This window comes from Anguilla anguilla, chromosome 14, assembly GCF_013347855.1.
Source record: "Anguilla anguilla isolate fAngAng1 chromosome 14, fAngAng1.pri, whole genome shotgun sequence".
In the NCBI taxonomy this organism is placed as follows: Eukaryota; Metazoa; Chordata; class Actinopteri; order Anguilliformes; family Anguillidae; genus Anguilla; species Anguilla anguilla.
The window spans coordinates 2,998,317-3,023,752 of record NC_049214.1 but is presented as its reverse complement, the minus strand read 5'-3'; the positions used below and the strand labels follow the sequence as shown (position 1 = coordinate 3,023,752).

Sequence of the window (25,436 nt, the reverse complement as noted above, 5' to 3'; positions counted from 1 at the left end):
ATGAAAGTAAAACCAGCATAAAAATATATTAATATATTTTTAGAAACGTACATTCATTTAAGTATTGTAGTATCGAAATATGCAAAATAGTTTCTTAAAGGAGAAACAGCCAGCTTTTCACTGAAGGATATATTGAGGTACACAAAGGATCGCTATTAAAAAATAATGGTCAGTATTATGACCAGACTGCATTTAGGTAAGAGCAAATAAGAGCTGTGTTGGCTGTCATGATCTATAGTTTATTAAAAAAATTAAATTTGTTTATTTATTATTTCAGTAGCATTATTTAACATAGTGTACAGAATGGTGAAATGAAGCTGCATATGTTAGTAGAAGATAATCTATGAAAATAATGTGAAATATAATTAGGTTTAATACTTTTTAAAAAAGTTTGGTTAAAGGAAAATTCATTATTACTGTAACCTACTAATAAAAATAGTTTCACGAGGAAAAGGGGGACTACGACCATGGTGCTGATGTCATAATTAAGACTTGATGTAAATTAGGGAAAATGTATTTAATTATTTACAGCTGACTGAATTTACCCCAGTTTTGTCTTTACTCCTACAAAATGAAATAGAAAATAATAAATGCTTTTAATTAATGCTACTATACATTCAATTAAATTCAATGACGTTATTTAGATATTGCTTTTTCAAAAAGCACAGTACAGTATGTTAATATTTCTTTATTGATTATAATATTTTTTAATATATATTTTGAGGCGAGAAGGAACAATTTAAATATACATTCTTTGCCATTACAAAAAAACAGTTGCCATCAAGAGAGATTTTCAGGCAAGATTTTCGCTTGAGGCAACGTGCATTTTAGAGATAAAAATCTGTGGTTCTTATGGTACTAAAATACACTTGAGACATACATTTGAGATGCATGTTTGCCTTTTTGTAATTTTTTTATTGAAAACTTTTTGGCATACCCATTCCCAAATGGAATAAAGGGGCATTTATTTAGCGTAAACAGCATACACAAGTACCTCACTGCACTACCTCAATTAAAAAAAAAACATCACATAGGCAATTACATTGAAGTCTTCCCCGCATTTGGCATATCTTCAAAGATGAATGATTATTTCGAGAAAAGACTTAATCCTAAAAGCCATGATACATTAATTGCTTCTAAATAATTATATTACTAATCCACAGCCTACCCTTGCAGTCCGTGAGGATATAAGAACAACGTAGAGGGTTAACGTTTTATTTCTGTAATATGAATCTATTCCTTAGCAATGACAATGAGTTGTATTGCATGAATAAAAAAAGACGAACTTTATAATCCCCATAGAGAAATGTGTCTTGAAGCTACTGCATTACAAAAGGTATGGTAAACATAAGATAATGCACATAACTAGATACAACAAAGTGTGCCTTCGTAGTACACATGCAATAAAACACTGTCTTACAGGACCACCTTTCAAAACAACTATTAAAAATTCACTTGGTAAGCTTAAAGCTGACCATCTTAAGAATTTTAAGGAAGCATTTTTTTTTTTTTACGTGAACTTTGATCGTTTAAAATAACCCGGTATAAGCAGCGCTGTCTTTTTTCTTTTTTTGTTTTTTTTGAATTGGAGGGTCACTGGGCAGGGTTGCGTTTGTACACTCAAACCAGGAACTGGAGACAGCTCTCACGCTGAAAGCTGACTTCCTTTGATAAATCCGTTGGTGGTTTTACAGAGCGAATGTTACTTTAGCCCCATGTCAAACGTCTAAACCACCACACAGTTTTCAGGGCCTGAGCCAGCCTGGTCAGACAGCAGTGTAGAGTAAATGTTATAAGGTTTTACACAACCCCCCGAGTCGGACAAAAAAGACACAAACTGCCATTCCAACTGCCAGTCCTCCAGTCTTATCAGTGAATAATGTAGAACATTAAATGGTAAACGGACTGCATTTATATAGCGCTTTTATCCAAAGCGCTTTACAATTGATGCCTCTCATTCATACTTTTTTACATTGTTGGATCTTCATTTGTTTGTGTACGGACAGTATGTCTACCTCTAAATAATGATATTTTATTTATTTATTTATTTTTTTAACTTAGTGTATTTATCCTACCTAGATGTTTCTCAGTATGTACAGAAAACATTGAAATTCATAATTACTGTGCAATGATGCTTTTTTAAATTAACTTAAACAAATAAATACTGGGATTCAAGTATTCGAAGACTTTGGAGAAGTTTGTAGTGAAGTAGTGAGGTGGAGACCTCTGAACTGAACTTAAAAATATGTTGTTTTTTTAACGTTGTTGCTCTGATATGGAAATAAAATATCAATATTACATCGTACATGTTTCTGAAATTTAATTCCGGGTGCTAAAAAAAATTAATTAAGGTACACAGTTTGGTAATATATTAAATATTATACTTAAAACTACAAATTTGTAGGTAATATTGTACCTGCAAAAATATATTCTATCTATTCAGAAATATGGGACATTCAAAGCAGAATGTGTTACTGATGGGCATTTTAATGTTACAGCACATTATGTGGGTTCACTTAATGCACAAATATGTGTATTTACCTCTGGGGAAGCCAGTGCATTGATAAGGGATCCTACAAACAGCCTGAAAAATCAAAGAAGTTGATGTCATAAACTGTATATTAAATGTAGGTCTTTATTGGCAATGGCCTTTTGGGGAGAGCGCTCATTTATGTGAATGGATATTCTCCCATGAAGGCTATTTGGTTGTCTGTAAATAAATGATAAGCTTTTAGGAACAGTAAACAAGGGTCACAGAAACGCACACGTTGCAGAGCCTCGATTATTTAACATTTCCTGTGGTCATGAACAGAGCTGTATCTGAATTTCATATTTGTGTGTTCGGCTGCTGCATGCTCGGAGGAGAACAGCTGAGGCCTCTCAAAAAGGTGCATAAATAATGGCGGTTGAAACGATCGCAGTCAGAAATGAAAAGTGCAATAAATTACAGACGTGGCAATTGGGCCGCATACCTTTAAATATAATAAACGGCCATGACATTGTGTTCCACTCTATTCCATGCTGTGTATATAAAGTAACAGAGAATGCAATAGGACTTGTGCTCTGAAAAAGACCTTGTAGCCGAAATACGTTAGCGGTTGACTTTGTAATATTTTAGTGCCAAATAAATATCAAGTGCAATGCAAGTAAATACTCTTTTTGTAAATTTTAGCTCTTCACAGCTTCAACAAATGTGTTTTATTTTGATAAAAATAAAACCGTCCCACCCCCCGCTGAGCACTCTGAGCACAATTTGTTATTTATTTCTTTTTAAAAAAGAAAACTTTCTTTAATTCTTCACTCTAAGACTTGTCGGATGGGGACTATTGCAAATACGAGCTAATCGGAAATAGTCAAATTCAGATCAAGAAATGTCTTGCGTATGTATTGTATGTATAAAATGACTCGATGTTCAGTGGGTCAGGTGGCGCCAAGGAAGTCATCAGCCTTTCATTTTTTATAAAAGTAGAGTAGACCTTCAGATGCTTCTGATTTCAGAGTGTGACATCCAGCCTTCCCCTGTAGAGGCTTCTATAAATAACCATGTGTGAGTGTATGAAGACTGCCTATGTGGCTCTGAACAGAGAACTCTTTGCTGAAATACAGGCCTTTTTGCACAGCCAAAATCCAGTCAGACTTGTGACCATTTCCCTTCTCAGTTCAGTCAAGTATATACATTTAAACCTACATCTGAACTGAATAAATATCTATATTTATTTTTACGGACAAGGCTAGCGGAGCTGGGTCAAATACGTATTTGTTTTGGATTCAAATACTTTTCTGTGCTCTGTTGATCTTGCCTGGTGCAACTGAGCCTGCCAATAGGACCAAAAGGTGGGCTTTACACTTTTTTGAGAGAATGTCATAGGTTTCAATACACCAGGCAAACTTAGTAAAGTGTACAAATGTATTTGAAGCCAAAAAAAATACTGTATGTATTTGAGCCAGGTCTGAAGGCTACAAAGGGGTTGTTCTTGAATTACGAGACATTTTCAAATAGCTGTGCAAATAAATCAATCAATTAAGAATGAAATCTTAAGGACGTTGGTGAAGTGGTCTGTTGGGTAAAGGTTCCATTCTCCTGCATTTTTGTGGCCATTTCTACGGTGGAATGGTGGTGGAATGGTTTGTTGCCATGTTGGTGTTCATTGTCATGTTGCCAGAAAAACAAAGTTGACCCTGTCAAAAAACTTCTTCAAAGTTCACTCTGTCGCCTAGTACTTCTCTTGTTTCTCAGAAAGTGAACATAATAATTTGTATTACGTTGAAAAATTAGTATATATCATTGGTATCATGCAAAAAATAATCATGCCCCTTTTTATCATTTTGAATTTTGCACAAACGTGTTAAATTCATCATCTCAGTCTGTACTGACGGAGTGTAGCACAGTGGGTAAGGAACTGGGCTTGTAACCAAAAGGTTGCAGGTTCGATTCCCGGGTAGGACACTGCCGTTGTACCCTTGAGCAAGGTACTTAACCGAAATTGCTTCAGTATATATCCAGCTGTATAAATGGATGCAATGTAAAAATGTAAAAAGTTGTGTAAGTCGCTCTGGATAAGAGCGTCTGCTAAATGCCTGTAATGTAATGTACTATAAATTATCTCATGACTCAACAACTAAACCAGCAGCGAGTGATAGCATCGATTCTTAAAGATGGCCACGCCCCTCGTATGACTAAACCAAAGTTCTGTGTCGGTAAAATAAAACCACAAATTTTTTTTTTTTGCTCTTCTTGATACAACTCTCTTGCACAACTCCAAATGTATACTTTCCAAAAAGAATGGGTTATATTGGGCATGTATGTGAAGCAGCTTTTGTAGTGCCGGACCTTGCCTTTTGAGGGGCCCTAAACAGGACTTGTGTATCTATATATATATATATATATATATATATATATATATATATGAGTGTGCGTGTGAGTTTGTGTCTATATATCTACACACACACACACACACACACGGTTGCGGGTCACTTATTGTGTCAGGTCGGCTTTGAGTTTATGACAGTAATTTAAGACACAGACAACAAAGGGGCAGCAGTCAAACAGCAGTGAATAACCATCTAACCATCGGTTTGCGAGGACGCTAGCCTGTTAGCCTGTTAGTCTGCTGGCCGTGGTGTGGATCAAACAGGGACTAACTATCTAACCGTCGGTTTGTGAGGACGCTAGCCTGCTAGCCTGCTAGCCTGCTGGCTGTGGTGTGGATCAAATGGTGACTAACTACCTAACCGTCGGTTTGTGAGGACGCTAGCCTGTTAGCCTGCTAGCCTGCTGGCTGTGGTGTGGATCAAACAGTACCTAACTATCTAACCGTCGGTTTGTGAGGACGCTAGCCTGTTAGCCTGCTAGTCTGCTGGCCGCGGTGTGGATCAAACAGTGGCTAACTATCTAACCGTCGGTTTGTGAGGACGCTAGCCTGTTAGCCTGATAGCCTGCTGGCTGTGGTGTGGATCAAACAGTGGCTAACTATCTAACCGTCGGTTTGTGAGGACGCTAGCCTGTTAGCCTGTTAGTCTGCTAGCCGTGGTGTGGATCAAACGGTGACTAACTACCTAACCGTCGGTTTGTGAGGACGCTAGCCTGTTAGCCTGCTAGCCTGCTGGCCGTGGTGTGGATCAAACAGTGACTAACTATCTAACCGTCGGTTTGTGAGGACGCTAGCCTGTTAGCCTGCTAGCCTGCTGGCCGCGGTGTGGATCAAACGGCGTTTACATAGTGTCAGGTACACCTGAGGCGCGAGCCGGGGCATTTCGAGCGCCCGCCGTCGAATCGAGGCGGCTCTCCTGTTCTCACGTACCTCCTGCGTTTCTGCACGTTTTCGCTTGGACAAGAAGGTTGTGAAAAGCCACAAAGAGTTCGTTCTTTTTTTTTTTTTTTTTCTTTTTTTTTCCAGTCAGAGGTATTCCCACCGCCAATGTGAGCTTTTCCGCTCATAGCTTCGCTTCACACCACACGCTTCCGACGGCCATGAGCCTTGAAGAGCGACTGTGAAAACTACGAAGACCACAAACTCCTACACAGGGCCAGTTATGAGCATAGGCAAAGGCGGGGTGGGCAGCCTTCGTCCGGGGTGGGGGAGCCAAACGGGTCCGCGTCTCACCCCCACCCCCCCTCCCCTCCCCTCCCCCCCCACCCCCTCCACGTGTGCAATCCCGCCTAGACCGGCAGAAAGGCTAGAGCCATATCGGCCCCTGTAGTGATTCAGATGTTGCAGGTTTGATTCCTTGATTCCCACAGCCATTGAGCAATACAGTTAATCTGCATGAATTCCTGCCCTGTCACAGGCCAGGGTGTAATCCCGCCTCTCGCCCAATGCATGCTGGGATGGGCTCGAGCATGCCCCGCGACCCTGCTCAGGATAAGCGGGTATAGATAATGGATGGATGGATGGATGCATGAATTCAGTAAATTTCCATCAATGTAGATGCAATGTGTTTGTAAAATAAATGAATGTAAGCAGTGTGAGTCACTCTGTATAAATGTAAATGCCTACATGTTAAAACTGTCACTGTAAAGGTAACAGTTAATAGAGCTCAACTTATTTTAAAGAGATGTGAATGTATTATAGAGAAGACAGTTGGGTGTGCTGTAGGCAACAGGTTGTGGATGTCTGCACAGTAAAGTGCTTAGTGTTGAATCAGCTCTTACAGAGTATATATGGTCCCTATTGGACCATACTGAAGTTGAATTAACTTTACTCTTCTGATAAGCGCCACTGTTGTTCTTCATTTAAAAAAACGTATTTTTGTTTCAAAGGCAAAGCAAAGGTATGTCCCTTTTTTGACGAAATGAACGCCCAGGGCATAATTTGAAGTCCAATCATTTCAGCAAAAAAAATGTTTAATCAGCCTGTGCCTGGTGGTGAGCGATAAATAGAAATAAAACAATAAACTAAAGCGAGACAAATTTTATGAACGGTTCCCGCCAGGTATAAACAGAAATAGAACATTCGTGCAGCCCAGGCAACACCGAAGATCTGCCAGTCAGCAGGAGGCGTGGAGACGGGGGTATTTATTTTGGGCCAGGGGGTATAAATTATTCATGCTGCCATCTGCATAAATTCTGTGGAGGCACCTGAGTGGGGTGCGAGGCTGGTTTACCGTTTGCTCTCAGCTGGTACAGTACCGGGAGCTGGGATGCCGATGAGGGACCTCTGAACTTCACCTGTTCCAGTGCTTCACAGTCCCATTAGCATTTTCCATGCATGTCCAATCAGTGCCTGAAATTAACCTCGATTTGGATGGGGAAAGTGAAGCCGTTTGAAGAGGACCTCCAAAGTCAAAGTGTCTAGCTTGACTTTGGCAAAAAAAAAATGAATCAGTGGTGTGTTATGTTGTGTGCGCAGACTAGCCATCTGTAGGTTTTCACCTGTTATATATCAATATATGCTGCATGTTATAAATATTATATAAATAATATAAATAAATATTTAATATTAATTTGTTGTGTATGGAGGCCCTTTGAATTTAGGAATGTTAGTCCGCTACATTTCACCCTTTTACCAAGCAGTGCTGGGATAAACATCTCATTCTTTTATCAAGCAGTGCTGGGTTAAACATCTCACCCTTTCACCAAGCAGTGCTGGGTTAAACATCTCACCCTTTCACCAAGCAATGCTGGGTTAAACATCTCACCCTTTCACCAAGCAGTGCTGGGATAAACATCTCATTCTTTTATCAAGCAGTGCTGGGTTAAACATCTCACCCTTTCACCAAGCAGTGCTGGGTTAAACATCTCACCCTTTCACCAAGCAGTGCTGGGTTAAACATCCCACCCTTTCACCAAGCAATGCTGGGTTAAACATCTCGCTCTTTTCCCAAGCAGTGCTGGGTTAAACATCTCGCTCTTTTCCCAAGCAGTGTTCAGTTTAGACCTCTTTAGACCTTCCTGTGCTGAATATCTGCAAGCTGTTACTGACAGCGAAAGTGTAGCTATAGAATGCATGAGTCATGAGAGAAACCTGGTGTCACAGGTCCACAGGACCACACAGGCGCAGACGGGCACGACGCTCGCGTTTATTGAGGTTTTAGCGAGCCACAAAACTGTCACTGTCGTTGCAGTCGTCGTCGTAGTAGTTGTCGTTGTCGTTGTTGCGGTTGCTATTGTGACTCCTGCTCTTTGACCGTGTGCGTCTGTCATTCCCCCGGTCTCACTGCAGGCAGCACATACAGTACCAAGCACTAATCACGTAACTGCCCACAGCTGCGGCTGCCGGCCGGCTAAACCGCACCCCCATCTCTCCGCCGGCAGCCGGCAACACGACCACGCCGCCCCCTCACGCCTGGAATACAACTTCGTGCCATGCAGAGTGGGGTTTGTGTTTTAGGGTGAAATAAAATTTGAGAATGTAAGGTTGTCAGTTAAAAGAATCTGTGAGTCATAGTTCAGACACTTTCATCATGATTACACATCCAGTTTTTTCACAAGATTAAAGACTAAATTATTCACCATGGCGACTAATGAACTCCTACAAGTTCCTCCCGGCGTGGCAATAAAAGTAGCTATTACTTGGACGTCTACAGAAATTATAGTCCATTTGTGAACTCTGCATCCTCTTTCGACGTGCCCCCATTCCACACCACAAAAAGTTTTAAACACCAAAATCCAGGGGCCTTGAAACACAAAAATTAAATCTTTTAAGAGTTGGAATCAGCTTGCTTTTCAATTTTGCACTTTCAGAGAGAGTGGGTGTCAAAAATTGTTTATTTGCATATTCTTGAGTAAGGAATGTTTTTAGTTCTTGCGCTTCATTAGTCATGAGGTCTGGTGGTAGAGACGAGGAGCCCAGCACGGAAGGGGCTGCATTGGCCCTCATGCGAAATTACCAGCAGCTGAACTAAGAGCTGGACTGAATAGGTTGTGAGGAAGGAGTGGATTCTCTGGATGTTTTACAGGATGAATCTGCATACCCAACATTCCACCGTGATGTTTTGAGGAGGACAGTGTGTTTGTCTAGTACCACAGATCTGAGATGACTGGTGGGTGAAGATGGCGGTTAGAGGGATTGGAATGGAGGAGAGTGAAGCTGCTTCTGCAGAATGGGGCTTCCTCGGTCTGGAAGCCAGACTGGTGATACGCGGTCTATGGCCTAGATTAAACAGTGGTCTCCAACCCTGGTCTTGGAGAGCCACAGGCCCTGCTGGTTTTGTGGCTACTCTGCACTTAATTAATCAATCAGAGCAGTTGAGGTGTGATGACGAGCAAGACACCCTGCAAAATGACCAATAGGGTCTGTTTTAAGTGTGTCACAGCTCAATTCTGTCGCTTACACAGTGCAAAAATTCAAATTTTTTCAGAGAACGTGCACAGAACATTCATTCAGATGTATGGTAATCTAAGCCCAAGCCAGAATGTGTTCATAGTAATCAAGTGCAATTTATTTATTTCACAGTTCTTTCATTTAACAGTGACAAATGAGCTCAGTTTTAGGAAAACGCACTTTTAATTTTAAATTCCCCACAAAAAATTGGGTCCCTTACGAAACATTCGGGCACCCTTTAAACTTCCATAAAGAGGGAGCACTTGTCACGGTGGCAGGAAGAATTCATGTCAGCTGCAACAAATCAAAGACAATTTTTTTTCATTTCATTTCATGAAACAAAACTGAATATTGATTGCTGGGCGATACTCGATTAATCGCAACGCTCCCCAGACCGTGACAGTCTTCTGTCTCTTGGGTTTTCTCGGTTCACAAAATGGACGCCAGGCGCACTTTACACCGAGTAGAGCGTAGCGCGAAACAGGCAAAAGAATGAGTCCACCCAGAAAAAGAAGAGGGAAAAAAAGGTTGACAGCTTCTTGTTCTCCATCGCAGATCGACAGGACCATTTGTTGTGTGTGTGTGTGTGTGTGTGTGTGTGTGTGTGTGTTTTTTTTTTTCCACTGCAGCATACTGCCTTTGGCTTTCAGTGGCTCGGTTGCCATAACGATGACTTTTTTACAGCCAATCGAGTGCCCTGATTTGGTTTGGAATCTTCTGTGGTCACACGCTGCCTCGGTCGCATCACGCATATACTGCATATGTCTTCTTTAGGGCTTTTTTTCAAAAGGGACAGAACTTCAAACAGGTTTTTCTCAGTAAAAAAAAAAACAAAAGACAAAGGGGGCCGGCTCGCGCTCCTCCATCCAGCTTTGATGGGGTCTCGCGCACTCGGGCTGCTTTGCGCTTGTTCTCCCGCCGCTAGGCTACGCGATGCAAATGTCAGCGCCTCTTAACCCCGCTCTATGGAAACACTCACCACCGTCTGTCAAACGCAGTCTTTAAATGACTTTTTTTCTTTCTTTCTTTTTTTTTGCGTGTTCTACATGGCAGTTGTGTTTGTGAGTAGATTAGGTTGTCGCTCACAAAGCTGATCAGCCAGGTACATTATTAAATTGCGAGTCTCGAAAGGCTGAACGGCTTGTGTTCATCATCTTATGTTCTCATTACAGTGTACCGTACGTATAATGTAAGACAGCAAAAGCACAGTCATTTGCAGTTCATACACGTTGGTCCACAAATGGGTTCTCACGATAGAATGGGTTTTTGTCATTTTTAAATTATGCACAAGTCAGTAATTATTTAACTGAAGTCTCTTTAAATTATGTTTTAACTTGCACAACAACCCTAAGAAAGTTTTAGATAGGGCTTCATTTTGGACAGATGTGGGTAAGGATTTTTTTTTTTAATTCCATGCCAACTTCTGCATTTAATTATTTTATTAACCCAACCCAACCCATGTGATCTCACATTTTCGCATATTTCCCTTATTTTACTTGTACCCTCTTATTTTATATTTTACTTACTCTCACTAAAGTTTTTTTTTTTTGTTTGCGAAAAAAAAAAGTTTTTCGCCAAAATGAAAACTGGAGACCCATGTCTTTGTCTGAGGGGTTTTAGTGTGATGTGGTCTGATCCATAAATCCAGTGTTGAATACAGCAGTGAATCCAGTTACTGTAATTAGGTAATTAAACCAGGGCCAGGGATGGAGACAAAAGCCTGCATGTGACAGAGGTCCTCCAGGAATGATATTTCCTAGCCCCTGATTTATGTAAGACTACACTTTGGCATTGTTCAAATGCGTAGCCTCCCAAGCGCGGGTTATAAAATATAAGCCTGGCTCTTTTTAAAGAAAGGGAAGGCCGTCGCCTCGGGCCAAGGTCTGAAGCCCTTCTCGTGTTGCACAACAGTTGGATGCGAAAACGGCCCAAAAAAAGTCGAACAGGAGTCGTGCGCTCAGACCACCCGCAGGATTTCGCTGTACCGTCCGGCTCACAGCAGTTTAGATGTTAGAAAAATTTAGGAATTTTTTTTTTTTTTTTTTTAATAATGATAATTATTTTTTTACTGCCTGTGGCAGAGAGAATGAAGGGTTAAGAGGTTGAGAGGAAGTCAGGCCGTGTGGTCGGAACAGACGAAGCCTGAAAAAAGAATAATTGCGTGTGAGAGCGAGGCCAGTGTACCCAGCGTGCCCGTTCTGCCTGCTGGGTATCAAGCGTGGCATGTGCCCGGAGATTTATTCATCGTCCTCTGGTCCCTCGTAGCTATGGACACTACCGAGAGATGGTGTGTGCGCAGTAGAAGCCAGAAAGCTTTTATCATCCCTTGTAAAAAAAACATCAGAAGAGGTTTTGAAATGGTTGATTTTTGCATAGACTGCGTTGTTGCTGTTCTCGTTTGTGCTAGTGTTAATCAGTTTAACCTACAGGGTCCAAGTTGAATTATGTGGTTGTTCCCTGCACTTGGACCGGTACTTCTCTCTAGGGTTTTCGTCATACTTGTTCCTGGTTATGGTTATTCACTTTGTTGTACGTCGCTCTGGATAAGAGCGTCTGCCGAATGCCTGTAATGTAATGTAATGTAATGTTGATGCCTTCGATGATTAAGAGAATAACAGAGAAGCCGTCGAAGAACTGAAGTTAACTGTGTTTTCTTTTTCAACGCTTTGATGAGTAGGTTTTTTTTGGAATTCTTTTTTTTTCTAAGTTCTAAGTCGGCATTCTAGAACTCGGTTGCTTTCAGTTACCAGCAGTGATTGTTATACCGGCATTAGAATGTTCAGTTAAGAACACTCTAGTTACACTTTACAGTGATCTTACATTGTAAAAGGGTTAAAACGATTTTTGATTTGAGCCCTGGTAGGTTGTTTTTCCCCTGAGTGACGTTACTTAAGTAAAACACATCCATCTGTGCTGACTGATATCTGGTACGTCCAATGTTTGATGCAAACTATCATCGGTTACACAAATGCACTGAGGCTGATTTACGTAAGTACATCAGTGAAATATCAAATCCATTTGAGGTTCTCGGAGATAGTCACTGAGAGCACTTGCTCTTTTGATAAAGGGTCACTGGGGAGACCTCTCCGATCTGTCGGGCGGTCCGACTGTAGGCCTCTAGCCTCCTGTGGCAGTGATTAACACCCATGTATTGCTCTCTTGGCCGTTGCTAAGATACGCAAACGCTATAAAAAGCCGTTTATAGGCGCAGCATACGAGTAATTGAAATAACCTTTCCTGTTTCAAAATGCGATGAGGAAGAAATGTCATTATAGTAATTATCCTGAGTCATAGATGCCACACATGTGTGGGGGTTGGGGGGATGGGGGGATGGGGGGGTCGAGGGTAGGGGGGGGGGGGGTTGGTAATTTCTTCTCCATGATCCTAGCTTAATTCCAAAATGAATAAAAATATATCTAAAACAACACATATGTGATTTATGAATTTTAAATATGGGTGAAATATTCCAAGGCCTTGCTGAAATGCTTACCGGCTCACGTTCATGCTAACTAAACCGATCAGGTTATAAATCACCAGCGCACAGCTCTGTTCCTGGAGGGCCGGTCTGTCTGCCAGTTTTTTGTTCCAACCGTTTACCTTAGTTTTAGTTTTCCGACTGCTCAAAAAGCCATGCTAGTTCACTCGTCTACTTGAGCACAGTAAAAAAAAAAATAAAAAAAAAAAAAACCTAACTTTAACCTTAACACTTGTAATATGTGGCTTATGCAAATGTCGGATCAAGATATGACTGAGCTAATTAAATAACTGAAAGCAGAAGTTGGCACAAAATCCTGAAATGAATAGGGTCTTGTTTTGCAAATAAAACAATTCAGTGCTGTTTTCTCTGTTGACTGAAGCAATGTACTGGGTGTAGTTATCACTGGATGCGGTGGCGCTGATATTGCTGCAGTAGTGAGATTTTACAGTCCTGCAGGCTATGGGTTGTGTAAAGCATGTGCATGATATACATAATGTGTACAGTACACCATTTCACACTCACTTTCACTTTTCAGAGATTAATAAATGTTTTTTCTTCACTAAACTCTCATGTCTTATGGACTGTAACTTGGTCTTACATCAATTGAAATTTAATAAATAAATAAATGAATTACAGCACTTTCACTGGGAATGCAAATGCAATTAAATGGAAAATATATATAATAACATGTATTATAATTAGTAAATCAGTTCTGAAGTTTACAGCAGACTTACCTTTCCCGGTAAGATACGATGCTCTACTGAGATGATTCCATTATGGAGATGAAATATATATCTATTTATCGGAATATATTGTCAATATATTGCAACCCATGACAATATATTGGCAAATATACAAGTGATTTCTTCTTTGATCTTCTGTGATGTGTGACACCATTTAAAAGTATATTGTCATATTTACAAAAATAATTGCAGTATTTTCCATATCCATAAGCTTATGTATACATTTGTTAATCTATGTATGATGGTTTTTAATATTGTAAGCTGTACTATACTGAAGAAACATGTCCAGTATCTGTTTAAGGGACAATACACACTTCTATTCAGCTCGAATCTATTCAGTTCTTTTCTTCTCCTAGGAGTTTAGCGAGAGACCAGGGAGCAGTTTGGGGGGGACATCCCGGTCCGGAAGCAGTCTGCGGGACGTCCCGGACAGGAAGCGGTTTGGAGGACAGCCCGGTCCGGAACCAGAAGCAGTTTTGGGGGAGACAGCAGGCCCGGTCAGGGAGCGAGCGAGCGTCCGGCCTTCAGGATGACGGCGGACAGAGTCAACGCCCTGCCGTTCTTCTTCGGCAACATCACGCGTGAGGAGGCGGAGGACTACCTGCGGCAGGGCGGCCTGAGCGGCGGGCTCTACCTGCTGCGGCAGAGCCGGAACAACCTGGGCGGCTACGCCCTGTCGGTGGCGCACGACCACACGTACTTCCACTACACCATCGAGCGGGAGCTGAGCGACACGTACGCCATCGCCGGGGGCCGTTCCCACGCCGACCCCATCCAGCTGATCGACTACCACTCGCAGGAGAGCGACGGGCTGGTGTGTCTGCTGAAGAAGCCCTTCAGCCGGCCGCGGGGGGTGCAGCCCAAGGTGGGGGCCTTCGAGGACCTGAAGGAGGAGCTGATCAAGCAGTACGTCAGGCAGACCTGGAACCTGCAGGTCAGTACACGTCCTCTCTCCTCCCTGCTCTCCCCCCTTTTCCCTGTCTCCCCTCCCTATCCCCTGCTCACCTCTCCTCTCCCCCTGTCTCCCCTCCTCTCCACCTCTCCTCCCTCTCCCCACACCATCCACCTCCCGACACCCCCCTTCCTCTCCCCTCCCCCATCCCTTCTTTCTTCCTCTCTGTCCCCTCTCCCTCTCCCCTCCATCTCTCCTCCCACCCTCTCTCCCCTCTGTCCCCTCTCTCCCTCTCCCCTCCCTCTCTCCTCCCCCCTCTTCCCTCCTCTCCTCCCCCTCTCTCCCTTCCTCCCCCCCCTTCTCCCCACTCTCTCCTCACCCTGAGCCAAAGGATAAATTTGGGAAACATATGAAGGAATGTCCACCCGCTCAGTATGTGAACCCGTCTGCAACATCTACTGTCCCGGGCTAAAAAGGAGGGAAAATCAGGGATGACATCATCTCAGATGCACATGATGAAATCCCACAGTCAGGTTTATTAGTCTGTCAACCCACCTTGAAATGGCCTGAGTGAGAACAACTGATCGGTTGGTATATCACTGGAAATATGTACAGGATGTTTTCATCTCTATAACAGACACGAGTCTACAACTCATTATCTGTGCAGGAAATACGTTTTGGCTTGACCTTGGTTCCCTCTGGGCTACTGCGCGTTGCTAAAAGAAATTAGCAAATTTTTAAAAAAGTGAACTGAGTCAATCTTCTTCCTGTCCGCTTTAAGCATGTTCTGCTTGTGTGATGTTGTTCACTCCCACAACAGAACAACAAGGGAGGATTTGAGTCAGTTCTTTTGTAATGTGTGCAATTGTCATTCCATTCCAGTGAACGAAAGCAAAGCAAATATTTTTGTGAACATTCTTACAAGCCAGTGTTCACCTGGCTAATAGACAAAGAAAACTGGTCAATAAATGGTGTAGTTTTAGCTGTGGTTTTAAATGGTTCCTGAGAACTCTCCATTTTACATATTCTGATCTGGCCAGTTGCTGTGAGCTCATCTTTTGTATTATTGGCTGTCCTTTCAGCAAAAGGCTTACAAAGCCTCGGATCTGTACTTTGGCAATATGGCTTTGTGATGAGATGCTAAACAAATGCGGGATGTTTCAAGGTTTTATTTGTGAGTTGCGATGCATTAGGCAAACGATTCGAAGGTCTTATTTTCTGGGTGCAACCGCAGTGGCTGAGTGAATAAAAAAGATGAGTGACAGATGGGGCTCTGTGTAGGGCTCTGCACTTTTTTTTTTTGTCCCCTTTGTGATGCCCCCTTCCATTACATTACATTACAGGCATTTAGCAGATGCCTTTATCACAACTTTATTTATTTTTACACAGCATTTACATTGCATCCATATATACAGCTGGATATATAATGAGGCGATGCAGGTTAAGTACCTTGTTCAAACCTTTCGGTTACAAGACCAGTTTCTCTGGATTTGCTCGTGAAACTTCCAGCTTTTTTACTGGATCGGAAGTTCCCCTCGCCAAATATGGCCTGTCCAGGCCCACCGAGTGGATGTTTCTCCAGCAAGTTCAGGGGCGAAGGCCTAGACGCCGGCAGTGAAAGCCTAAGAGGAAGTAGTCAAACCACAGCCCAAAGGGTTTTGGATGTCAGGGCAGAGACAACACAGGAAATCAACTGAAATCTGATTGGTTTAATTTAAAAACTGCCCAAATGCTGTAGAATGTTCTAGATCCCCCCCCCCCCCCCCCCCCCCCCAACTGAGGAGTTTAATTTCAACTTGCTTCCTGGGTTTACTGAAAGGAAATGGAATGGACCACAACCCTGGTAGTTATGAATGGCTGTTGACTTGAACACTCTGTATGAAATAGTGCCCAAGTTTTTTGCTTTGGCTGCAGTGGACCTGTAGCACCCCAAAGTCCTACATCAGTATCCTGTAGCACCATGCTGAATTCCCAAAGGTGATTTGCATTTCTATTCAGACAAGATTCTCCGTTAAGGTCTAGAGATGCCCATAACTGACATTTCCGTAAAATTGGGAAAGCCCGCTTACTCATCAAGTTGAGGAATAAGCACTAGTTCTTTTTTTTTCTTTCTTTTTTTAAACTGTGGACAGAATGGTACTTCTCTCTGTACAATGACCGGAAAAGAACCAAAACAAAAATCACCCAATGGTGTGCTGCCTACTCAACCAAGCATGCTCAGGGTTCAGACATATGGCTCTAAAACATAAACATTTTAGTCCCGTGTCTGACATTTTAGTCCTGAGTCTGGCATTTTAGTCCTGAGTCTGCCATTTTAGTCCTGAGTCTGACATTTTAGTCCTGTGTCTGCCATTTTATTCCTGAGTCTGCCATTTTAGTCCTGAGTCTGCCATTTTAGTCCTGTGTCTGCCATTTTAGTCCCGAGTCTGCCATTTTAGTCCTGCGTCTGCCATTTTAGTCCCGAGTCGCCATTTTAGTCCTGTGTCTGCCATTTTAGTCCTGAGTCTGACATTTTAGTCCTGAGCCTGCCATTTTAGTCCTGAGTCTGACATTTTAGCCCTGAATCTGCCATTTTAGTCCTGAGCTGTGGGGAGGGAAGGTGGATTTCAGGATTTCTCTCGTCACCACTGCATAAGCACCACCTAGCTACCACCTTGCCAGAAACGTGTCTTTTCCTCCAAGCGCTAGCTGTCTATTAGTTCACTGTGTTTAAAGTGTGATCCTAAACTACTCTGATAACCAAAACCATGACCCTAAACTACTCATCACTGATAATCAACCATATAACCCTAAACTACTCATCATTGATAATCAACCCTATGACCCTAAACATTGATTGCCAGGAGTATGATTCAATGCCTGTGACCCATTTCCAGTTTTGCATTGCTTAACTTTAGTTCCAGCTGAGTCACATCCGTACTCATGTTAGGAAACATTAAATCGTGTAGCAGTCCCTACACAGTCACTACACACAATACAGTAAGTACAATACAGGAAAACAGTAGCACTTAGACAAATAATATAACTATTATGCTGTATAATTCAATATATAAATCCATAGACATAAGATGCATCCTAAGATGCCCCCTGGGCCTGTTTTAAAAATTAACTCCCAAATGGTGCTGTCTACAGTTTTTCCATACAGACCTCCAAGTGACTTTTACTTTTCAAAGCCAGTGTGTTTGTGTACTCAAAGCGAGCACGTTCATGTCAGTACGTAAAGAGAGCATGTTTGTGTCAGTACTGAAAGTGAGCATGTTTGTGTCAGAACTCACAGCATGTTTGTGTCAGTACTCACAGTGTGTCTGTGTCAGTACTCATAGTGTATTTGTGTCAGTACTCAGAGCGTATTTGTGTCAGTACTCATAGCCTGTTTGTTTCAATACTCACAGGGTGTTTGTGTCAGTACTCAGAGCGTGTTTGTTTCAATACTCACAGGGTGTTTGTGTCAGTACTCACAGCGTGTTTGTGTCAGGACTCAGAGTGTGTTTGTGTCAGTACACAGAGCCTGTTTGAGTCAGTACTCACAGCGTGTTTGTGTCAGTAATCACAGTGTGTTTGTGTCAGTAATCACAGTGTGTTTGTGTCAGTAATCACAGTGTATTTGTGTCAGTACTCAGAGAGTGTTTGTGTCAGTTATGTCAGTACTCACAGCATGTTTGTATCAGTACTCACAGTGTGTTTGTGTCAGTACTCAGAGCGAGCGTTTTTGTGTCAGTACTCCGAGCAGGTGTGTTTGTGTCAGTACTTACAGTATATTTGTGTCAGTACTCAGTGCAGGTGTGTTTGTGTCAGTCCTCAGAGTGAGCGTTTTTGTGTCAGTACTCAGTGCAGGTGTGTTTGTGTCAGTAATTACAGCGTATTTGTGTCAGTACTTACAGCGTGTTCCTGTCATTACTCCAAGTGTGTTTGTGTCAGTACTCAGAGTGTGCTTGTGTCAGCACTCAGTGTGTTTGTGTCAGTACTCAGAGTTAGCATGTTTGTGTCAGTACTTACAGCTTGTTTGTGTTAGTACTCAGTGCAGGTGTGTTTGTGTCAGAACTTACAGTATGTTTGTGTCAGTACTCAGAGCATGTTTGTGTCAGTACTCAGAGTGAGCGTGTTTGTGTCAGTACTCAGAGTGAGCGTGTTTGTGTCAGTACTCAGAGCGTGTGCGTTTTTTGTTTGCAGGGAGCTGCCCTCGACCAGGCCATTATCAGCCAGAGGCCCCAGCTGGAGAAGCTGATCGCCACCACAGCCCATGAGAAGATGCCCTGGTACCACGGCAAGATCACACGGGAAGACTCCGAGCCCCGCCTACTCTCCCCGCCACGCACCAATGGCAAATTCCTGTAAGGGCCCACCCCCCAGAACCAGCCCACTCTCCTTTGGACAGCTGTGAGAGGCTCTGTTTGCTGCTATGAAAAATATGTCAATCATGGGTGGGGTCCATTTCATTTTCATGCAGTCAGTTCAGCAAATTATTGAAATTCACTAATTACAACAACAACAAAAAATCATACAACATTATGGGCTCTGAATTTCAGATAATTTCCTCAATTGGCTTAATTTAACTGGAATGTATCCCAGCTCTCATGTCAATAACTCTCATTGTCTGCACTGTGTGCCATTTTGTCCCCGTCATCATTTTTACTCTGTGGTTTCACTTTAGCCTGCACTTCTGTTTCAGTAAGGGCCTACCCTCTTGTGTCAGCAATGCAAAAAAAAAAAAAAAAAATGCTTTTTTTAATGTATGCAGATACAAAACCAACAAAAGACGAGTATACGTTTCTTTTCGTATGACAACTACTACTTCTTAACCATTACCAGAATACCGATTTCCTCTACGCTTTAAAACTGTGAAACACTGTAGCCTAGTTACCCGGAAGAGCATGAAGACTGGCGAAACGGCACAAAACATATAGATTCTTCTTGGTCTGCGTCATGACAAAATGTCAGTCCCTGCGTTTGAGAGAAAGAACATCCTCTCTCAAATGTCGTAGATGAAAAAATAAACCCAGGGCCACAGCGCCGCGTATTTCGCGCTGTTGAAAGCTGGCCCCCTTTTGTGGTTTCCGTAGTGACAGCGCGCGTGTGACACTTTCCTGTAGTGACCGAAGACCAAATGGAAGAGGCCCCAGTTCTGCGGACGGAGAGACGCTTGAGCGTGGGAGCGCCTATAAGCTCAAAGAGCCTTGTTGCCATTTCGACATGTTCTGTTTTTTTTTTTTTTTTCTTTTGGCCAAAGACGTTCGTGTTAAGAGGCGTCAGATCCAAAGGGAGACGTTTTGTCTTGTGTGTCAAACAAGGTCGCCACAGTCATGGGTTTATTCTGGGTTTACTTGCACTTTCAGCGTTGAAAAAGCATATATTTATAACCAGTGCCTCTGAATGATCAGTTCAGTGCGTGCATTTAAAAGTGCGTGTGTGTGTGTGTGTGTGTGTGTGTGTGTGTGCGTGCGTGCATGTGTGTGTGTGTGTGTGTGTGTGTGCATGGCAGTCATTTGGCAGTTTGCCATTCGGTCCTGTGCCCGGTTAAAAATAATCAGCCTGTTACCGCAGTTAAACATACATACGGGCGCTTCAGGCGCCACCTTGTGGTGACATGTAAATAGCAGCGTCATTATCAAGTTGATTATCTTGATGCTACTTACCACTGTAGGGTGTATATCATTGTATATCAAGTAACCATGGAGTATAGTTAGTGAGTGAGCCTCATCTTTATGTTTACCTTTAGTTTCTAGCACATTACATCTCAGGGGCTGTATAATAATTTTGTGTTTCCAAGTCTTGTTTTAACCTTTTAAATCAACTGTGAAATATGCATAAATCAGCCATATTGGTTTTGTTGGAGCTAACACCTTTTGGACATGATTCGAAGCTTCGCTTAATAGTCTCAAGTGTTTCCTTGAGGGGAAATTTCGCTTGAATCTGACATTTTTTTCACCCCCCCCCCCCCCCCCCCCCCCCCCAGAATCCGACAGCGGGACTCCAACGGCTCGTTCGCTCTGTGCCTTCTTCACGGCGGCAGCGTCATGCACTACCGCATCGACAAGGACAAGGCGGGGAAGCTCTCCATCCCCGACGGCAAAAAGTTCGACACGCTCTGGCAGGTAGCGACAAACACATTTAAATATTTTCATTCAGATGGTTGACCCAGTTTAAAATTGTCAAAACTTTACTTTTTTTTTCTCAAACGTAAGTCCTTACTATGATCAAAAATGAGGAAACTAGAGAACTGTACCGCCCTATATTTACACTTTGCTCAGTGAGCTTTCTCTGCCAAGAAACTGAATGCACAGACATGTTGTGTGCATTTAAGTTTTTTTTTTAAATGTGTTTTTATTTGTTAACATCAGGGTAGATTTTAAAATGGACCAAGGTCTGTATATAATTTGCCATGGTATTGCCCGGGGTGGGTTTTTAAGTCAATGAGATGAATCTCTGTGTCCTTATGCCATTACACAGTCCATCAGCTTATGAAGTCTCCGCCTCCTATGACCAGTGACGTAGCCAGTAATACATTTTGGGTAGGGGGTTCAAATTTTCAAACCAAACCGACAAACTTTTATTATTGTCATTGCCTCGTATAAATATATACATGTTTACATACAGGAAACAGCCCTTAAGGTGGCAGCATAAATGCAGGTTAATTAGACGGCTTGCCTCAGTTGTATGTCTTTGTTTATTTACAAAAAAATTGCAACAATTTACGGGGTCTGGTTTAAAGAGTTTTTTTCTGCAAATCTAGATACATTCTCGTGATCATATTGATATGCTACGGTGACGTAGATGCGTTTAAGTGCTAAAGTAAAGTCTTTAATCACAATTAATAAGATACCACTCAGCTCAATGTTGACCAGTCATGTAATTTCAGTGAGCATTCAAGCATGCAATAAAATTCAATATATTCAATTTTAGGATATGATTCAAACTGGAGCATGGAAATTTCATAGAGCTGAGGCAACTAGACCAAATGATGTGATAGCTAGCTCGAGAGCTAGCTCACAGAAAACATGGCAGCTATATAAATTATTACTATATTATGATAGCTAGCTTGCAGAAAGCATTGCATAACACAACTGCGTTGTAGTCAGCTTGCCTGGATAGCTACCTTGCTTGTCAAGCTAGGAAAGGAGCTAGTCGAGTCAAGCATTGCTGGTGCACAATGCAGATCGCGACATGTGACGTCACATCATAGCCGACAGCCTTTCCAGTTTTCTCCTGTAGCATTGAAACAGCGGAGATAACTCATGCATGCATTATCTCCATCAAACCAGCTGGTGGAGCACTACTCCTACAAACCGGATGGCCTCCTCCGGGTCCTGACCGAGCCTTGTTCACGCCTGGGGGGCGCGGGAGCCGGTAGGTCACTTGTTCCTTTTTTTTTGTTTCGTTTTTAAACACAATGAACTGATTCGGACATTGACCAGTGTTTATGTGAAACCCTGGGGATTTCTTTGGAAAACCTAGTCGAATTTTCTTATTTTCTATCACGGCAGTGTAGTATAATGGGTAAGGAGCTGGTCTTGTAACCTAAAAGGTCAGAGGTTCGATTGCCAGGTAGGACACTGCCGTTGTACAATTGAGCAAAGTACTTAACCTGCATTGCCTCAGTATATATCCAGCTGTGCAAATGGATGAAACGTAAATGCTGTGTAAAAAGTTGTGTGAGTCACTCTGGATAAGAGCGTCTGCTAAACGCCTATAATGTAACGTGATGTCTTAAACCCTGTGCATCTTTGCATCTTGACCACTGGTCGTGCACTATGAGGAACGTGACACTATTTTAGCCTACCACCCTTGGTGAAGAGGCCGCACTGGTAGTGGGCGGTTCCTTCCACCATTACGCATCTCAATACGCTATATAATTATGTGTTTCGCGATATTAAAATTTATCGCTTATTTTTTTCAACGTGTCATACGAGTCATTGACGTTACAGTTGTTGCAGCCTTTCTGTGTATGTCTAAAGTTTTCAAGTGGCTCACGGACGGGGGCCTTGCGATGGGACGTTCAAATGTGTCTTTTTTTTCCCCCCCTACACAGATGGCGCTACCACGTTACCCCCCCTTCCCCGAAATCACCCTGGGGTACGTACTTCCTCTTCCTCAGTTTTCACCCATTTTATGACAGAAGGGCGACTGAGCCAAAATGGCCTCAGCCAACATTTGTCCTCTTTGCACAATAAAATGGAGGCGGAAATTCTTTTTTTTACGGTTTCGGCTTTGGGTCCTGAGGCTATTAAATTGATTGCATGTTTGCATTTGGGGAGGTGTGTAAAACTAGATGCTTATTTTAAATAAAATTCAGGGACAAATTTTGATTGAATCCAGGCTTACAGTAGGCTATACTGGCCTCACCAATAACACAACTGTTGTGCAATCAAATAAAAAGGAGCTAGCTTACAACCCCAAGTGGAATTTGTACACCTACAGTTGCATGCAGCCATAACATAACACTCCCTCATGTAGTTTACACACGCTCCGCTAACCCAAATCCTGCCCCGCCCCACCCCCCCTGCTGCCCCCCCCACCCCCCCCCATTCTGCCCCGCCCTACTGAAAGCTGCACGGAAACAGGCTGTTGCCCTTGAGTGAGTGTCTTAATATGACCTCAGCGACTGTGCGCAACTCTGTGGAGCATTTAGTTAAACGATCTGCATTTAAAAAAAAATAAAAAATACATTTTAACATTGTCAAATAATTCTAGTTTCACTCAGCATTGTGAAAGCTGACACAGAAATGTAATTTGAGGTGACTAAATGCCAAAGAACGACTTGTGAAAATGAAAATGGTATCTTCCCAAGGCTCGGTATAACTAAGCTGCTCATTTTTAAGAATGTTACGTTATTATTAACAATCATGAGTACTAAATTCTTAGACAGTACCGGAGTTGTCTAGAGACTTCAAATTCTGACATGGACGGTTTGTCATGTTGAGAAATCCATTATACTGGTTGTGTCAATATCACGATATGAGCATGTTCCATTACAGAATGTCCAAATAACTATTTCTGTAGTCTTAATTACAAGTGATGGGTGCATTGTAATCAATTCCAGGCTCTAATGATCAGGTGTTGGCAGCAATGGCCTGCAGTATGTTTGTGTACATTACGTTATGCATATTAAAAAAAGTACACTACAATTTATTGACAGAAAATATTGGCTAGTTACACTGGTGCAGTAATGATGTTGATGACTTTCAGTACTCCACAGCTCATAAGTTACATGGAGATATATATATATATATATATATATATATTTCTATTTTGTAGATATGAGTTATAGACTGTTTTGTAAAGAACCTTGGTGCAATGTAAGAGAGGTGTTCAGATAAGTTTATTATTGTTATTGCGGGTTTTTTTTTTTTTTGTCTACTGGCTTTTTCTCAGTCAGTCCTGTTGAGCCAGTATGCGCAGTAAGCCTGCGCGGCTGAGCTGTGTGTTTACGCTGTCGCGCAGGTCAGCTATGTCCACTGCTTTGTGAGTGTCACGAAGACATTCCCTCACTATCCCCAGTTACTGGAACAGCTCCAACGGGGTTGACAGAAAGAATTTTTACAAATATGACTAAACGATGGTCCGGGCGGACCGTAACCGGAACACGATACGTTCACGCTCCGGTAACGGGACGCCCCCCTTTTCAATCTACGGGAAAAAGTACAGAATTACAAAAAAAACAAAAAAACAAATTTTTGATTTGCATTTGGGTGCGATTAAGCATGAAGGGTGTGAAGAGCTTCCTGTGGGTGTTGATGTCATGCTCTCAGCCGCTCTTTGATTTTTTAAAAACGGCTTTAAAAAAAGGGTGCAGGATGTGCTCATACCGACTTATGTAATGATGGGATTTGTTTATCAAAATGGCACTGATGGTTGCATCGGCTTGAGCCCTATGCTAAATTTACGGCTGATTTTTATGATGCATTATACAGTATATTCCCTATACCGAGTGTGCATTTGATGCACCCCTAGATGCTGTTACATTGATAAAATGTCACGCTAAGAATAGCCTAGTAATCAGAATCTGATTTATTTCATTTTCATTCAAAATGATTTTTTTACCAGCCAAGCTCACGAGCAGACTCGGTAGGTCACCAAACTCATGCTCTCTGCGTAAAAATAAAGCAAATCTTAAATTAATGATCGCCTGGTCGCCTTTTTACCTGGATCTACAGCTCAGAAATATGAGTTGTGAATCCATTCACTACAACGCTGTCATACGAGGAAATAATGGAAATAACATACATTCACATTCTGACACATACAAGAAAATCGTTTAGGACCTACCTTGTCTTCAGAGAAGAGGGGTAGTATCTCCTTTGCACACAGAGAGGTAGTGTCCCCTCTGCACAGAGAGAGAGGTAGTATTCTCTTTGCACAGAGAGAGAGGTAGTTTTCTCTTTGCACAGAGAGAGAGGTAGTGTCCCCTCTGCACAGAGAGAGAGGTAGTATTCTCTTTGCACAGAGAGAGAGATAGTGTCCGCTCTGCACAGAGAGAGAGGTAGTATTCTCTTTGCGCAGAGAGAGAGGTAGTATTCTCTTTGCACAGAGAGAGAGGTAGTGTCCCCTCTGCACAGAGAGAGAGGTAGTATTCTCTTTGCACAGAGAGAGAGGTAGTATTCTCTTTGCACAGAGAGAGAGGTAGTTTTCTCTTTGCACAGAGAGAGAGGAAGTGACAATCTCAAAGATTTCAGTTTCGTTCTCTATGGCGGTGCCAATGGCGAGAAGCGGTAATTGCAGGTGTGTTTTTGGACCTCACTTCCCATAGATCCAACCGGATCCAACCAGTGTCGCCTGTGTGACGTCAGTCAGTTGGCACGCCAACTATAACACTTACTATTTACTGAATAAAAAACGGTTGTTATAAAAGTAACGTTATGTACATACTCATTCGTTGTCTAACATTAGGCTAACTCAAGATGTCTTTACACTGCCGAGCCGGGTTAAAATGCCCTAGCAAACCTGGGGTAAAATTAGTGATGATCAATCTCTGCAAACATTCTTTATCCACCTTTTGCCCGATATGAACATCTTTACACTGCAGAGAAGAATTTGCGGGATTCGCTGTGGCTCGTGCAATTATG

At 42.3% G+C, this 25,436-nt stretch overlaps 1 protein-coding gene across 4 annotated transcripts in view; it reads left to right on the top strand.

The window, feature by feature from the left end:
- syk (spleen tyrosine kinase) overlaps positions 1-25,436 on the top strand; it is a 40,888-nt gene that overhangs the window by 4,700 nt on the left and 10,752 nt on the right. For 3 of the 4 annotated variants that reach the window (XM_035391171.1, XM_035391172.1, XM_035391169.1), the window contains exons 2-6: positions 13,841-14,418; positions 18,547-18,707; positions 20,330-20,468; positions 21,636-21,720; positions 22,403-22,446. In XM_035391171.1, the coding sequence (XP_035247062.1) occupies positions 14,014-14,418; positions 18,547-18,707; positions 20,330-20,468; positions 21,636-21,720; positions 22,403-22,446 (834 nt within the window). In that variant the 5' untranslated portion in view covers positions 13,841-14,013. Of the gene's footprint in view, positions 1-13,823; positions 14,419-18,546; positions 18,708-20,329; positions 20,469-21,635; positions 21,721-22,402; positions 22,447-25,436 lie in introns of all 4 variants that reach the window. The other variant, XM_035391170.1, reaches the window with a different exon arrangement.